General features: G+C 40.3%; 1 protein-coding gene across 1 annotated transcript in view; it reads left to right on the top strand.

Moving 5' to 3' along the window:
• The window catches only part of NWD2 (NACHT and WD repeat domain containing 2), a 162,296-nt gene extending 147,792 nt beyond the window's left edge, over window positions 1–14,504 (top strand). The window contains exons 6-7 of the mRNA XM_037003083.2: window positions 3,760–4,349; window positions 8,165–14,504. Coding sequence (XP_036858978.1) covers window positions 3,760–4,349; window positions 8,165–12,097 — 4,523 coding nt within the window. The 3' untranslated portion in view covers window positions 12,098–14,504. The remainder of the gene's footprint in view (window positions 1–3,759; window positions 4,350–8,164) is intronic.
• The last annotated feature ends 1,769 nt before the right edge of the window (window positions 14,505–16,273 follow it).

Here is a 16,273-nt window from a genome sequence, read left to right as displayed (position 1 = left end):
TTTAAAAGAAGTCAGAGGAGGCTGGATATAATAGACCATACTTCAAGTGTTTCTCAGTTGAACTGTTCATTCATTCACTTGCCCACTCATCAACCCTTTATTAAGTGCCTGCTATGTGCCAGCACTGGGACTACAACAATATTACAAAGGCCAGGTCTTGCTATCCCTCCTGGAATTTATTGGTTAGTGAGTGGAAATAAATCACAAGCAAGTAGTCAGATAAACAAGATCACTTCAGAATAGATAAGTGGAATGAATGAAACAAAACAGTAATAGGAAAATAGGGGCTGATGAAGGATTCAGGGGTCCAGATTTAGTTGGAGTGGCAATAAGAAGACGACGTTTGAGCAGAGTACAGAAGAAATCAGAGCAGTGCCATGTCTAAGTGGAGAATTCCAGTCTGGGGGATTACCAGGTTCCAGATCCCTGAGATAAGAATGTGCTTAACAAGTTCCAGAAGCAGGAAGAAAATAAAGGTAGACAGGCCAGGGAAAGGAAGAATGAAGCCATATGTTTTATTATGTTTTATTCTAGGTAAGATGGGAAGCCATTGGAGGTTGCAGAGTAAAGGAATGGCAGGATCTAATACAACCTTAAAATAAAAATCTCCCCAGCCGCTCAGCAGAGACTCACTGGCTGGCCTCTTGCTCAACCAAAGAAAGGAAGTTGCACAGGAAACTGCAGATCTGAAGGAATATGTCAGTCATAGTTTCCAGGGGACAAACAATCCTATGTAAAAGTAATTGGATATATAGCATTTATTTTGAAAGTTCATAGTGAAGAATTATCAAGGACAAAGCAACAGTAGTTGTGTTTTCAGAATGGGTTTACGAAGGGTGTGGCAAAGCATTAGTGAAAACCTAAAAGGTACTTGATACCATTTTCCTTGCATACATGTATTTCAAACTCAGAGGAATTATAAAAATTATGACAAATTCATTCTCTAAAAGCTGTCAAAAATTAGGTCTTATTCTAAATTAATACTAAAATTGGCAGGAGTAAGTGCTATCTTTACAAATTAACGGATATTCTTGTTCCTTTGGGATCTGCTTGATCCATTTTTGAGGCTCTGGTTCTTCATCTTTATCAGGGCAAAACCACCCTGTTCCTAAAAACACGCTGTATTAGCAAAAAAAGCCCAGAGCAAAAGCTCTCCTATTTATATATATTAGGCAAGGCATCCTCTTATTTAGAATCATACAGTTTAAGTATTTAAGCATTTCATTGGTAAACGCTTTCTCTTAATTTTCTCCACACTGAAGAACTCTGTCCATATGGTAGCCATATGAAAATTAACAATTTTAGACTGTGTAGTATGAATTATTGTAAGTGGACTGTTTTCTGCCTGGGGGTTACATCTTTTAAAGGTGCATCTTTTAAAGGTCCCAGTAGTACATGTATTTTACATTTCAAACTCATTTTAAGAACATGTCTGCACGATGAAAATTGCTAGAGAAGTGCCACTTTGAAGTGGGTATGGTATATTACTTAGATATTTTCAGAAATCTTAAAATACAAATACTAAGATTCTAAATGTAGGAAATTCTAAATCTTAGGAAAGATGTACTGTTTATATTTGAATGTAAATTTTCACACCACTTCCAGTTTCACCTTTATAAGTAACAGAAGAGAAAGAGAAATAAATTAGACTGAAAATGGCATTCTGTGAATGTCAAAACCAGATGGTCTTAGGGATAGTACAGCGATTCATGTCTCATGAATGATAGTTGCTTTGGCTGGCAATCTCCTCCTAACATAATCTTCTTTGGGTGCTGTAACTGATTAAACTTCAGGATATGTAGAAAAATACAAAGACAGAAAACAAATATAGTATTCCAGTAAGGATGGGGGAAGTTTATAATATTTATAGATAAATATCAGAAATTATTATGTAAGTCCCCCAAAATAATGAGGATGCACTTTGCTCCTAAAAATAACTCTAGAGTTGACTTTGTCTGACATGACTCATTTATTCAGGTATATTTATTGAGGCTGTACTATTAACCTGGCATTCTTATATCAACCTTTTCCCCCTCAGCCAAGCTGAGATTGGCTCTACCAACTTGGTTTGTTTCTCTTTTTATGTTGCATTTATGATTAATACTCCTGATGGACACACTCTTTCCATAAAGTGATAACAATGTCAGGTCACAGTTGATTTGTTTTCTGACAATCAGGTGACTGTGCATATCTGATTGTCATCCTTTAGGCATAGATATTGCAGGATGACCACTTCTTTTCTGTTCATGATACTCAAAATGTAGCGCCCGGCTAGTTCATGTACCCTCTAGCATTTTACACAAATGGCTGAAAGAGAGGTGAGCCAAAGGCTGCTTTCTGTAGGAGCTCATGGAGATTTCTTATATCTTTCCTTGTCTACAGTATAACAAGTTCTTACTCTTCTATAAAAAGAATAGATGTATGTTGTGTATGTTCCTTTAACTGGTCTCTGTAACCACTTTTAAATAAACCCCACCTTCCTCAATAGTTACTATGCAGAATATATGTATGTTGTAGGTTTTGCTTGATGTTGGAGTTGAGGCCAGCACATTGAAATGTTTTCAGTTTATGGCCAGCCCAGCCCTGTGGACTGAGCGCCCCTCCCATGCTGCATGCTTCCATCAGATCCTAGTCCAGTAGTCACGTTAAGAAAGCCTTCTCTGACCTCCCCAAGTGGATTAGACCTCCTGAATTGTTTGCACTCATTGCAGCATGTTATTCTCCTTCACAATACTAAAAACAATCAGAATACATTTTTTTTCTGTGGCCCCATAATTCATGTCTGCCATCCTCCAGTGGATTATAAGCTCCATAATGGCTTTTTATCTCAGCATTGTCTATTTTCTCTCATCTTTGTACCCTAAGCAACTAGCAGCATGCCTGGCCCATAGTAGAATTTCAGTTAAGACCAACTGGATGAAGTAAAGCAGGACAGCCAGTTTTAAAAGACTGCTTGCCTTAAAATTAGTTTCTGTTGATTTAATTATTTGTTTTTATTTTTCTTCACTAAAATCATGTACAAGTGATATTGTTATTATGACTGGTCCAGTTTTAAATATTCTTAACGGGGCCTCAAATGATTTATAATGCATATTTACTTCTTGGCAAGCATATGTATTGTAAGCCATAACATGGTTTATCTCCAAAAAAGTTATATACTAAGTCATTTTTCTGTACCTAATCTGATGGATATAATGGAATTTAACAGTGACATGGGTAATCCAGATTGAACAGTAATCAGAACATGATATTTTGAACATACTTTTTTATTCATATTTACATGTATCCACCTGCGGTACAATGCACATCAAACAAATGGTGAAGCCACATTGTAAAGGAGAGACAAGGAAGAAGTAAACCAGATATGTCATTTGGCCTCTTCTCTTCCTCATTCTTTCCTGGCTCCAACTGGTCCCTGCTCTTCTCTCTTAGAACCCCTGAAATCTGAGAGGGAAGCTAAGCAGGAAATTAAAGAATCAACCATAAACTTGGGATGCTTTCTTTCTTATGCTTATGTTCAACCTCTCCCTCTAAGTGGGGAGAAAATTAAATAATTTTATTTAAAACTCATTGCTCAGGGTTCCAGACTATTTAGGAAAAGGTAAGAAATTAAGGAATTAGGAAATTATTCTATAGACAACTCCCCTTCACACTATAAGCAAAATAATCTACCACTAGTGACATCTTGTAAGTACTGAGAGTGTGGGTAGGTTGTTTCTTTGTTCCAGACAATAAATGACTTGTCATACTTTCTTTCAGCTATTGAGGATGAGTTTGACTTCGCTCTAGGAAAGCAAACTCCAGCCTTCCTGAAGAAGTGTGTTTGCTACATTAGGAAAATCGCTAATATTGAACGTTTTGTGAAAATCCCAGAGATGGGAAAATATATGGATATAACTGGAACAGAACCAAGGGTTATTCGGGACCCAGAAGCCCAAGAGAAGCTAATAAAACTCAGGGATGAATTTATTCCTACTATTGTTGCATCATCTAATCTGAGAGTGTACACATCTGTTACTCACTGTGACATGAAACTAGGCTACTCCCAAGAAATAGAAAATCACTACATAGAAGGACTTGGCAAACAATTTTATGAGGACATGATTGATATAATTCAGGCAACAGTACAACAGAATTTTGACACTGAAACCGACACACTGTACGACGAAATCCTTCAGCATTCTTCATTATGTAAAACATATGCCTCCTTCTACGAGTACAAATGCGACTGTCTAAACATAGTGCATAAATACATCCTTCCAAGCAAAACTGGGCCTATCAACCCTCTTATTATATATGGTGGACCCTGCACTGGCAAGACCCTTCTGCTAGCTGAAATAGCAAAAAAGGTAAAAGCCTGTTCTTTGATGAGTATTTGTAAAAACTTTGGGGAAAAGACAAATTGATCAAATTCATTTCCATTTTCTGTGTTTACTATCTGAACTATAATTTGTCTTTTTGGGATGAATATTTCAGTGTTTCTCCCTTGCTGGTAAAACAGTTACACTGAAAGAATAAGGTGCATGGGGTGCAGTTAGAGAACAGCTTGATTTTCTTCTCCCACTGTTCAAATTCATGTTGTGGGGCTAGTTCCCATTTGGATGGCAGCTAGGGCAGATCTCAAAGTTCTTCTCATCCCTCTCAGCAAAGACAAACCTTCCATTCCCCTCTGGATACTAACCCAGTCTCAGTTCAGCAATTAATATGTCCAGTCTAAATGATAATTACAACTTCAGACTACATTTCTCTCCCGGAGCTGAGGCCTCCCATAAGCAAGGCACCTGCAATGGGAAACAGAGGCATGGGCCTCTTCTCCCTTTCACCAGACAGCACTTCTTCCCCTCTGTCCCTAACCCCAACCACATGGCCCCTACAGGATTGTGACCCCTGGAGACTAATGGTTTAGGGGATGCAGGAAAGGTAAGGTGGCCAGAAAGTTCTTACATGACAAGTATTGTTCTGAACCAACCTCTGCACTCTCTGGTCTTTGCAGGCATTTAAAGCTGCCTTGTGTTTCTTGTGAGGCTTTTCGTGATTTTCTGGAGGTTTCCCCAGCATCACCCACCCTGTCCTCACTGAACATTTCTTACACACAGTTCCCTAGACACACGGGGTGTGCATTTTTTTTTCCAGCTGGTTATTACTTCCTTGGCTCCTAGACATCCAGCAACACACTTCCAGTATCCTCTTGCCAAGATCCTCTCCCCAGTCCAACAGACTCCCTTAGCTAGGACCTGGGAAGTAGAGAACCAGCAAAAACTGTCAGCTCCCGCTTGCAAGTGGGCAACAGCTGACACATGGGAAACACGTGGGTATTTTTTGCCTTGAGAAACTCCAGTCCCATACAGCAGCTCTCCACTGAAGCCACTAGCCAGCCTGTCACTCAGCCTCTGTATAGCTCAGATGTCATCAGACACAGATGGCCATGTCCCCCAAGCTCTAGGAGGCACTCAGTAAATGGCCTTTGTAGCCCCTTTCCTTAGGCTAGAAGAGAAGGGTGGGCATCTCAGCCCTCCCCTTTAGGGATGGGGTGGTGAGAGATAAGACGCATAGCAATAGCACCTTAATCTCCAATCTTTTTCTTGGCCTCTTGAATTTCTTTTTTAGGCTAGAGGTGGGTAGTTCACTACAGGTAGCAAGACTGGTCATCACAACTCCCTTCCACATCTTGTGTGATGGTCTGGAACCTCACTCTGGAATGTAGTATCTATTATCTTGGCACCTCAGCCTAAGCGGGACTAAACTAGTTCCATTTGATATCAAAGTCTGATGGTTTATAGTATCCTGGTTCAGAATCTCTGTATTGTTCTTCCTATGGTTACTCTCTTAAAAGCAAGCTTTCGTGAACTTTATGAATATTCTATCTCATAATTTATCACGTGCTACACAGTCTCAAGTAGGTCATCTCAAGAGCAAGAACAAGGGCAGCTATGTTTCACCATATGTGGGGGTCAGTTTCCAAAGTAAGCTTACAGGCAAAAATCAGGTACTATATCAAACTTACTCTTAAAATGTCCTTAGGAAAATCAGTTTACCATATCTTAATATGCCAAGCCCAGCGGCTGTTTTTTCTTCAGGTGTTAGGAGATAAAGCCCTTCCTTTAACTGAACATCAGATGAAGGGGCAGACTTACATTTAGGGGCCATGTTACATCAAAATAAAAAATGCGTGTGTGTTTGAGCACTAATTTGTATGTGAATCTTCAAACTTTAGAATTATTCCATGTAGGCAAGATAGTGACATATGAGGGGTACACAGGAACTGAAATCAGTGGGAAAACACACATGTACACCATTGCACACACACTCTAGGGCTTTTTTCCTTGAGGAGGAGGAAGGGTAAAGGTGGTTGGACAGGCAAATATTGTTGAATTTGACTTAAGTGATGTGTGTATATGATGTAAGTCCATGTGCTCTAGCACAGAAAGATCAAGTGCTGATATGCCAGTATAGGTAAGCCATCCCAGCAGGGTACTGTGTGCTAACAGCCAAGGTGGTCAACTTAAGAAATGGATTTCTGAGCTCTGTCGGTCTTCTGGGTATTTTGTGCAGCCACCAGAGTGTGTCAAGTCACAGTGCAGGACTCTGGTCCGCATAGATGCCTTACCTGTTCTAGGTCCCCTGTTGTGTTCAGCCTGCCTTTCTCCTGGGGAATGTCTGCCCCCCTCACCAAAAAACTGTGCTGTCTTTGTGACTTTGTGTGCCTTGTGGAATGCAGACAGAAGCCTTGTGTTTACCTGGAGGTTATCTCCTGTGTGGCCAGCATTTCCCCAGCATGAGCTCACAATTGGAGGACCACCCTCTGAAGACACCACACATTCAGAAACATGTGATTGGGAGGCGGGAGGATCATGCATATAATCATCATAAGCAATCCATGCAGGGACACAAAACTGTGATCTGTTTCTGACTTGCCACCAAAGGACAGTTGTAAGATGGCAGGATTGTCTTCCTGCAAATCAACTTCAAAGAGTGGGACTAAACAAAAATAAATTGCTTCTTTTCCTTAATAGCTCCTTCTGAAACTGACATCCATTACTGCTCTTAACTTACTCGTACCTTCACCTGAACTGTCACTTGAGGAACCAAGTTTCATAACTTACTTTCTAATACATAATATGTCCTTTTCTTAGGAGTATCTTTGGTGAAATGAATTTTAAGGATTACTGAAGATATTATCTCCCTAAACATACACTTAGGAGTGTTTTATACTTTGATCATATCCTTTCTTGTCCTTACCTTACCAGGAAGAAAAACAACTAAACTTAGCACTCCCCTTATATATGTTCTCTCATTAACTCTACAGTTAAAAGAGAACACTAAAATGAAAGTCAGGTATGATTTCTACTCCAACTTTGTCTCTCAGTAACCATCTAACTCTGAGCAAGTCATTTATCTAAACTGGGCCTCAGTTTCCTCTTCTGTTTAATGATACTATAATCCCATCTGCCCTACAGGGAGAGAATGTGAGGACAGATGACTGCCTGTGTATATATAGTAAACTCTAATAAAGAACAAAATTTAACAAAACTCTTCTCACCAGCATTATGTAGATGTTTATGACAAGGATAATAATAAAGATAGCCCTATAGCACCACAATATAGTAAAATGTCTCTGAATCATAAAAGATTATATTCTGTATCATTTTAATACTATTTTTATTGCATTCTAATTAACTAGAAATTTGGTCAGCCACGTATGACTTTATGTGATCTCAATTAATGAAAAGATTTGACTCAATATAATGTGTAAATCATTACTTAATCTATTCACTAAGAAAATAATTATTGTGTACCTCCTATGTGCCAACAGCCATGCCAAGAAGTGGGATTTAGAAATGAGAAACTGACCATATCAGATATTTGGATTTACTATTTATAAAACACTTTGTAACTTTTAGAATACAAGCTAAATTTGCCTTGTGATTGAATAATGCTATTATCAATATTTTATTACCTTGAAAAGAGTGATTCTAAGTGTTTCACTTATAGATTTTAAGTGCATGAGCTTTGTGACAACTCTTTGACCATCTCAAAAGATTTTCCCATTTCCTGGTTCTAGGCTACTTTCTGCATGGTCAGGGTTTTCGGAAGTCTGACCTCTAGAGCTAGGAAGTGTTGAAAATGACCATGTGGAAATATATTACCATTCTTTATGTTTCAGGCTTATGGCTGGCTACATGAAGACACAGGACCAGAATCTGACCCAGTAGTAGTTGTGAGATTTCTAGGAACCACAGACATGAGCACTGACCTTAAGACCCTCCTTCTAAGTGTTTGTGAACAACTGGCAGTTAACTACCGGTGTCTGGTTCAAAGCTACCCTAAGAAGATCCATGACCTCTGTGACTTATTTATAAACCTTTTGAATGAGTCTTCATTGCAGAGACCTCTAGTGATAATATTTGATGCCCTAGAGCAGCTCTCAGAGAATGACGAGGCCAGGAAGCTTTGGTGGCTCCCGGCTCACCTTCCGCGCTTCGTACGGATAGTCCTCTCCACACTGCCCAACAAACATGGGATCCTGCAGAAACTCAGGTGCCTTATCCATGAAGAAGACAACTACATTGAGCTGATTTCCCAGGACAGGAAGATGTGCAGCCAGGTCCTCAAACACCAGCTGCTGCGGGTCAAAAGGAAGGTCACATCGGGCCAGCAGATTTATGTGAACAACGCGTTCTCCAAGTGCACACTGCCCATGTTTGTGAACCTGACCTTCAGGGAGGTGAGACACTGGAGATCTCACAAGGATGTTGATGAATCTTCCCTCTCTGTCACTGTTCATGACAGCATTGAGCAGCTGTTCTGGTCCCTGGAGAAGAAATGTGGTCAGAAACTGGTCTCCAGGGCTCTTGGTTATATCACCATGGCCAAAATGGGTTTGAGTGAAATGGAATTGGAAGACGTGTTGGCCTTGGACAACAGTGTTATGAATGAGCTCAACGAGAACTCCAGGCCCAGCAATCCCCTGAGAGTACCTTACTTTTACATTGCGAGGCTCAAGGAGGGTCTCAATGGATACTTAATAGAAAGACACGTGAAGAATGTCACACTTCTCATCTGGGCCAATAGACACCTGCAGCTTATAGCTCAGAAGCTGTATCTGCAGGAAAACAGTGGCCTGTGTGAAATGCACACCATCCTAGCAGATTATTTTCTGGGGGTCTGGTCAGGGGGCAGGAGGAAAGCTTTCTGCCTTGAAGACCCTTACTTGAATGGCTGCCTTGACTTGGAGAGCAGAAGCCTGCTTGAGGAAGAAAAGCACTTCATGGAACAAGCTTCCTTTGATAGGCAGGCCCCAGACCAGCCCTGGGTTTTCCAGTGTAATCCCCTGGAGCCTGAGATCTTTTTTGTCAATCATCGGAAAATGTCTGAGCTCTTGTACCACCTCACAAAGTGTGGAAAAACCGATGACCTGCTTTATGGCATCATCATGAACTTCAGCTGGCTTTACACCATGATCAAAATTGGCCAGTTCGACAAAGTGCTTTCAGACATTGAGCTGGCTTACAACTACTCACAAGAGAAGGAGCTGAAGTTTCTGGCGAGCACCCTTCGCAGCATTAAAAATAAGGTTGTTGCATTTCCGGGCTCCCTTTCAGCAGAGCTTCAGCAAAGACTGCTGCCTGTTGTAAGTTCCCTGCCTAAACTTCGACACCTTCTTTTAGAATGTGACAAAGACGGGCCCAAATATTGCTCCATTGTGCCATTACATTCATCCATGGATGTGACATACAGCCCAGAGCGTCTTCCCTTGTCATCTAGTCACCTGCATGTCACCGAGATTCTGCCTACTTGTAATCCCAGTACTGTCCTCACAGCTTTAGAAAATGGTTCCATCAGCACATGGGATGTGGAAACTCGCCAACTACTCAGGCAAATCACGACAGCCCAGTCTGTCATCCTGGGCATGAAACTCACCAGTGATGAAAAGTATCTTGTGGTGGCTACAACAAATAACACTTTGCTCATTTATGACAATGTAAATTCTTGTCTCCTGTCTGAAGTGGAAATCAAAGGGACCAAGCATGGAAGTAGCTCCACTTATATCAACGGATTTACACTGTCTGTCAACCATGCCCTTGCATGGCTCGAAGCCAGCAAAGATGTCACTGTCATTGATCTGCTCTATGGATGGCCCCTTTACCAGTTCCACTGCTGGTATGAAGTGACCTGTGTTCAGTGCTCTCTGGACGGTGTATATGCTTTCTGTGGACAGTACCTGAACACCACCACCATATTCCATTTAGGGAGTGGAGAAAAGCTTTGTACAGTGACATCTGAATTTTCAGGTGGGTTTGTGAAGTTTCTTCTTGTTTTGGACACAGCTCAAGAAATGGTAATGGTGGACAGTGAGGGAAGCCTTTCTGTTTGGAACACTGAAGACATTTCCAACCCCCAGCTGACTGATGACTTTGACTGCCGAAGGGAAGACAGTGAGGTGGTCAGCATTGAGCTCTCAGAGGACCAAAGTGCAATCCTCATCTGTAAAGCACTCAGCATTGAGCTTTTAGATACTGGCATGTGGAAGGTGGCTGAAAAGTTCAGAGCTAAGCACAATGAACGCTTTATATCTGCTGTGCTGTCCAAAAATGGAGACTGCATCATTGCAACCATGGAAAATACCTCAGCCGTGTTTTTTTGGAGGAGGGACACAGGACAATGTATGGCAAGCTTACAGGAAATCTCAGGTACCATAGTCAAGCTGGTAAAATCTAGTCACCACAATATGCTGTTATCTTTGTCGACTAGTGGTGTTCTTTCCATATGGGACATAGATATAATCACAGCGATGTCCAACATAGATAAGACTGGAAAACCCATCCAAAGTCTGGTGTTACCTGCTAGAGGGGAAATCATTTATTCCCTCGATGGCTCTGACTGTGTTCATAAGTGGAACTTCAGCAGTGGATTCCTGGAAGCGGTGTTTAAGCATGAAGGAATAGTTGAACACTGTGTATTGACATCATCTGGGGACATAATGGTGACATCGGATGATAAAAGCAGCCAGTATGTCTGGTATACCAGCAGTGGTGAAAACCTCTTCCGAATTAATGGGCAGAGAATATCTCAGCTGCTCATTACACACAATGACCAGTTTGTGGTCTCTCTCTGTGAGGAAAATGCCTCCAGGGTCTGGAGACTGGCTACAGGCCACAGGGTCTGCAACATTCTGACCACTTTGCAGAACGCCTTTATAACCTCCGCCAACACCTTCGTAGTGGGAATGACCAAAAGCAAAGTGCTGGCAGTCAGTCTTTGGACAGGAAGCATCACCAAGAAATTTTGTTGTGAAGATGGCATCACCATTGTGAATTTTAAATTGATCCCCGACTGTCCTGACATCATTGTGTTCATCACATCAGCTGAGACGGTGAATGTCTGGAGTCTGACAGATGAAGTGATCTGTCGCCGAGTGCAACTTCCAAACAATTTCTTGAAGAATCTAGAGGATTTTGAAATTTCTCCCAATGGAAAGCTAGGCATTATATCCAGGGGAGATGAAAATATAAACGTGCTGGATTTACACAGTGGTAAACTGAGGGTGGTTCATGCCTCTGGGGTCATCTGGCGGCAGAGGTTGTCTCGCGATGGTCGCTACCTAGTATACATTTGTTTCAGAAATGGGGAAGAAGAGGATGAAAATGGTGCGATATCCAGTTTAATTGTAATGAGACTGGCCGACGGCAAAAACATCGGTGCTTGTTCACTTTACAAAACACCAACTTTTCTTGCCCTCTCACAGAGGCACCTGAACATCATTGTGGGTTTTGACGATGGGAGTATAGGGATTTACACAGTGGTGGACCGTGTAGATGCTGCACTGAAAATCAAAATCGCCACTTCAAATAGCAGGCAAATTTTCAACAATGCAACGCAGATATCCAGGCCAAAATGTAATAGTTATGGTTTTAAAGTGTCTGTTGATTGCTTATGGAGAGAGTCTACTGAAGTCTTTGCAAGAGATAGTCCCATCACAGTGAGTGACTCCACTGAGCCCAATGAGGCAACGCCCTCCAAGAAACACAATTCTTGCTATGACCGGGTGTGCTCTGCCCTGGAATCCAGGAGCCACAGCTACACCCCTGATAACTGACAAAATGTTTCTCCTGCTCAGCAGAAATACATGCTACACATACAAAAGGGAAAAAAGATCTTTTGTATCACAAATAATGAGTTCTTTTCTTAAAAGACAGGAAAGATGCTGGAGCTCCAGTGTTAATTATTAACATGCTCATGAAATGTACAGAAATGTGAAATTGGTTTTGAGTTTGCTGTTTTGTCAGAGTTTATCCAAGAATGAAGTCTGACAGAAGATTTCTAGAAATCATGTTTAAATGGCTACATCAGCTGGATGTAAAATTCAAATTAGCTGTGTGGGAAGAAGCAGTGCAACTCATTCCATTGTTTCAGATGAGAGGCTAGAGCTATACACAGACCATTTGGACTGGAATTAGTTCTACAGAAATCAGTTAAAATTATGAACACAAAGAGCTGTTTGGCTTCAAACGATTGTGTGGCCATAAGTAAACACAGCCTTAATCTCTCCTTACATTTTACAATCCTGACAACTGTGTAAACCCAGTCTGCAGATAGAAAGTCTAAAGGTGCAAAATAATGTAACAAAAATGCCCAGATGTACTACAAGCTTCCCAGGAGAAAGGATGTGAAATGGGAGGCTACAAGCTGGACTGGGACAAGAACTAACTTCCACTATCATAGGGCTACTAAACACGCAGCATCAGTCTTCATTAAAACACAGTATGACAACTGCATGCAAAAGTTTCTGTATAATGGAACATATGATTTTTAAACTATTTCCTGGGCTGCCAGAGAACACATTTAATAAGAAACCACAACCTTTTCATGTCTTTTTAAAATGCCTATTTGTGCTGGGTGTATAGAGCCACAGAAAGGGCATTACCAATTTGGTCAAAACACCTGTTCTTTTCTTTCATTTCCTAAGAAAAGTCTGTGCTAGTCAGTCAGTTGTACGGAAGTGAAAATTATTTCCTAAATCCCTTCAGTAAATCTTAATAGAAAGAAAGCTTTCTTGACATGCCATTTATGAAATACTGGTGACATTTGCCTTACTCTGATTTCTCCTCTTTCCTGTGTAAAATGCAGATAGATGACCAAATACTCGGGGACAAACTGAATATGCCTGTCTCTGTGCTAAAACACTCCATAAATCTTAAGGATGTCCAAAGGTTCTTTATCGTCCCTATTTGTAATCACTTTCTTACTTGTACACACTGTATGTATGCTTCTGTATCTGTCACTCTTTCTGCTCAAGGACTCTTTGGGGCCTTTTATAGTCTTATGCGTTTCAAAGCAGAAGCTGTGAAATGATATTAAGTATTTTTTAAAAACTACTTGACCTATTTAAAAGAAAATATTACATCCCAAAAGGGGAAAGTAATTTTCTTCCCTCCGTATACACCACACGGCACGTCCTTGGATGACTTCCTCAAGTATGTCTGTCAGCAACGATGGTTTGGTTTGGCTTGGTTTGATTTGAAAGGGGCAGTCATCCTCGAGTAGGCAGAATATTGAACAAGGAACTGACTTGCTTTCAGTCCAGCTCTGCCCTGAATTCATCATGTATCCATAGACAGATCTTTACCCTCCCCATTGGATTGTTTCCATAAACTGCAAAATAAAGGTTTTTTATTGAGAATATTGAACAAGGAACTGACTTGCTTTCAGTCCAGCTCTGCCCTGAATTCATCATGTATCCATAGACAGATCTTTACCCTCCCCATTGGATTGTTTCCATAAACTGCAAACTAAAGGTTTTGATAGCTTTCGCTAGTACCCTTATAGGGATGTTGGGAGCAATGGGAGAAGAAAGTGACATCTTGATATGGTTGATGCTAATGGGAGAAGCAAAGTGAACTAATCCATAAGGAAGCCAAGTCAATTGTATTTCCCTTTGGAAGACAGTTTGACATGGAAGCATACAGAGATGTGTTTCAAATATAAACACCCTACTCCATGGTGAAAGACTTTTTTTCAGTATTTTCCTCCTGGTCTAGGCACCAGCCAGGGAGGTAGTAGCCCTGCAGCCTACATCCACATCCCCTGGAGTTGATTGTGAGTCAGTGTGTTTTTTTTAGCTCTTCAGAGGCAACACATTCTTATTCCTGTCGGCAGTTAGACCACCATGCTACACATTTCTAAGAATTAAATGCCTACGTGGGTTAAGTGTAGTGTGTGAATGTTCTGTGTTACAGCTAATAGAGTTTAACAAGTGACATGAATGATTTTTCCTAACTTGTTTGCAACTGATAGCTCATATTGAATGTTTTTATGTAAACTTTGTATTGTTGGGAAGAATTACCCAATCAGAGATTTATATTTTCATAAATGTTACATTTAGTTAAATTTTGTTACAGAGTTGTTACACTAGAAAATTACTGCAGTCTTCAAACAATGTACAATCTTGTGTATGTATTGTTTGTATGAATAAAAGATAAACTACTTAGATGTGTGTGATGTTTTTCTCCCTCAACTTCGGCAGATGTAGACAGTCATCATCAATAATAATAATAACTGTTCATGCTTACTGAGAGCTTAGTGTACACCAGGCACTATTTTTAGAGCTTTGCATGTATGTACTAAATCATGTAATCTTCACAACAGCCTTGTAAGTTATATTCTCTTAGTATTTGAAATTTACAGATGAAGAAACCTAGAAATAAAGGTCCAGGGAGAATAGCTCAACAAGATATTGATTCACCATCAATGTCTTTTTTGTTAATTTTCTGAAAGCACATAAAGATATAGCATTGAGTATCCAGTAGGCACTTGCTGATAATGACCCATAAGATATTTTTGAACTCATAAATTGGAAACCAGGCAGGCTCTAAAGATTAAGGGAACCTTTGCAAACTCCCAGGATTCTTAGGTATACTGCTGTATTCATTCAGCAAATATGTATGTGATCATGCATTTTACCAGGAATACAAATGTTAATAAAACAGTTCATAGTTTCTAGGATTGTGCAGTCTTAACAGGAAAGCAGATAGGAAACAAGTTCTATCTGTAAATGCAAGGACAGTATGCTTCCATCTGTGGCTTGGAGCAGAGGTAGGCAGGATGACAAAGACCAGTAAAGAGACCATTGTAATGATCTGAGATAGAAAGTATAAGAACTTGAAATTAGGACAGTGGCAGTGAGAATGCTAAAAGGAGGGTTAGTTCAGGGCTTAATGGATGCTAAGAGGTGGGTGATGAAAGAGAGGGAAAACTCAAATCATTCCAGTTCCCCAACTGAAATTGGGCAGATAGTAGAGTTGCAAATGTAAATGAATACCTCAGGAGATGAAAATGGGGGAAATAATAAAGTTGGACTGGAGAGTTCAAAGGTTGACATCCATTCAGGCAACTGGAAATATGCTATCCATCCAATGGAGAAGTCTGAGCTAAAGATAATCCAACCAGTTACATCTTCCTCAAGAGTCTAACTATGTTTTTTTATTATAATGTAAGCCAATACAATAGATTCTTTTGTCTTTTTTTTTTTAAGAACTATACTGACAAGTCCACTCAAATTAGCTTTGCTATCCTCCATAACTCACCAGTGGGAAACAATTAAATGCCAATGAAAACAGGAACACACCTAAAAAGCTAAGTGAATCGTGGTGTTTCAGTCTCACACAGGGTAAGAAATTATAGGTTTTTCTTCTGTATTTCTTACAATGGTGCCCTTCAAGCTCCATTTGGCATTCCAAGTGACCTGCATGAGGTACTTTGTATAGACACATTTGTATAGATAGACTTTGTATTGACACATGGGCAGGTGGGTTTCAGTGTATCAACATGACAAACTATATAACACTGGTAATTTGAGGCTACCAATAACATCACCACCGCTGAGTTTATAGAATCTCAGACTTTACACGTGAGGGTAATTTAGCCAGCTGCTTGAGCACACTGAGAGCAGTGGTTCTCAAATGGGAGTATGCATCAAAACAGATTACTTGACCCTCCTTATCCCTGACTATTTCTGAATTTGTATCTCCGGGATGAAGCCCAAGAATATGCATTTTTACTAAATTCCCCCAGATGATACTAATTTTACTAGTCTAGAAACCACACTTTAAAACCCAAACTGCATACCAAAGTCTTTTTCATCAGAATGACCTAACTGATAAATGTACCAATATCCTGTGGACATTACTAAAGCATCCACTACAGGTTGGACATGAGGATCCTTTACTGTGACAAAGTTTTATCAGAAAGTGATGTAATACAGTATTTAACTTCC

This window comes from Manis javanica, chromosome 5, assembly GCF_040802235.1.
Source record: "Manis javanica isolate MJ-LG chromosome 5, MJ_LKY, whole genome shotgun sequence".
NCBI lineage: Eukaryota > Metazoa > Chordata > Mammalia > Pholidota > Manidae > Manis > Manis javanica.
Note: the sequence above shows the minus strand (reverse complement) of the source record. Positions and strands in the feature narration are given on the sequence as shown.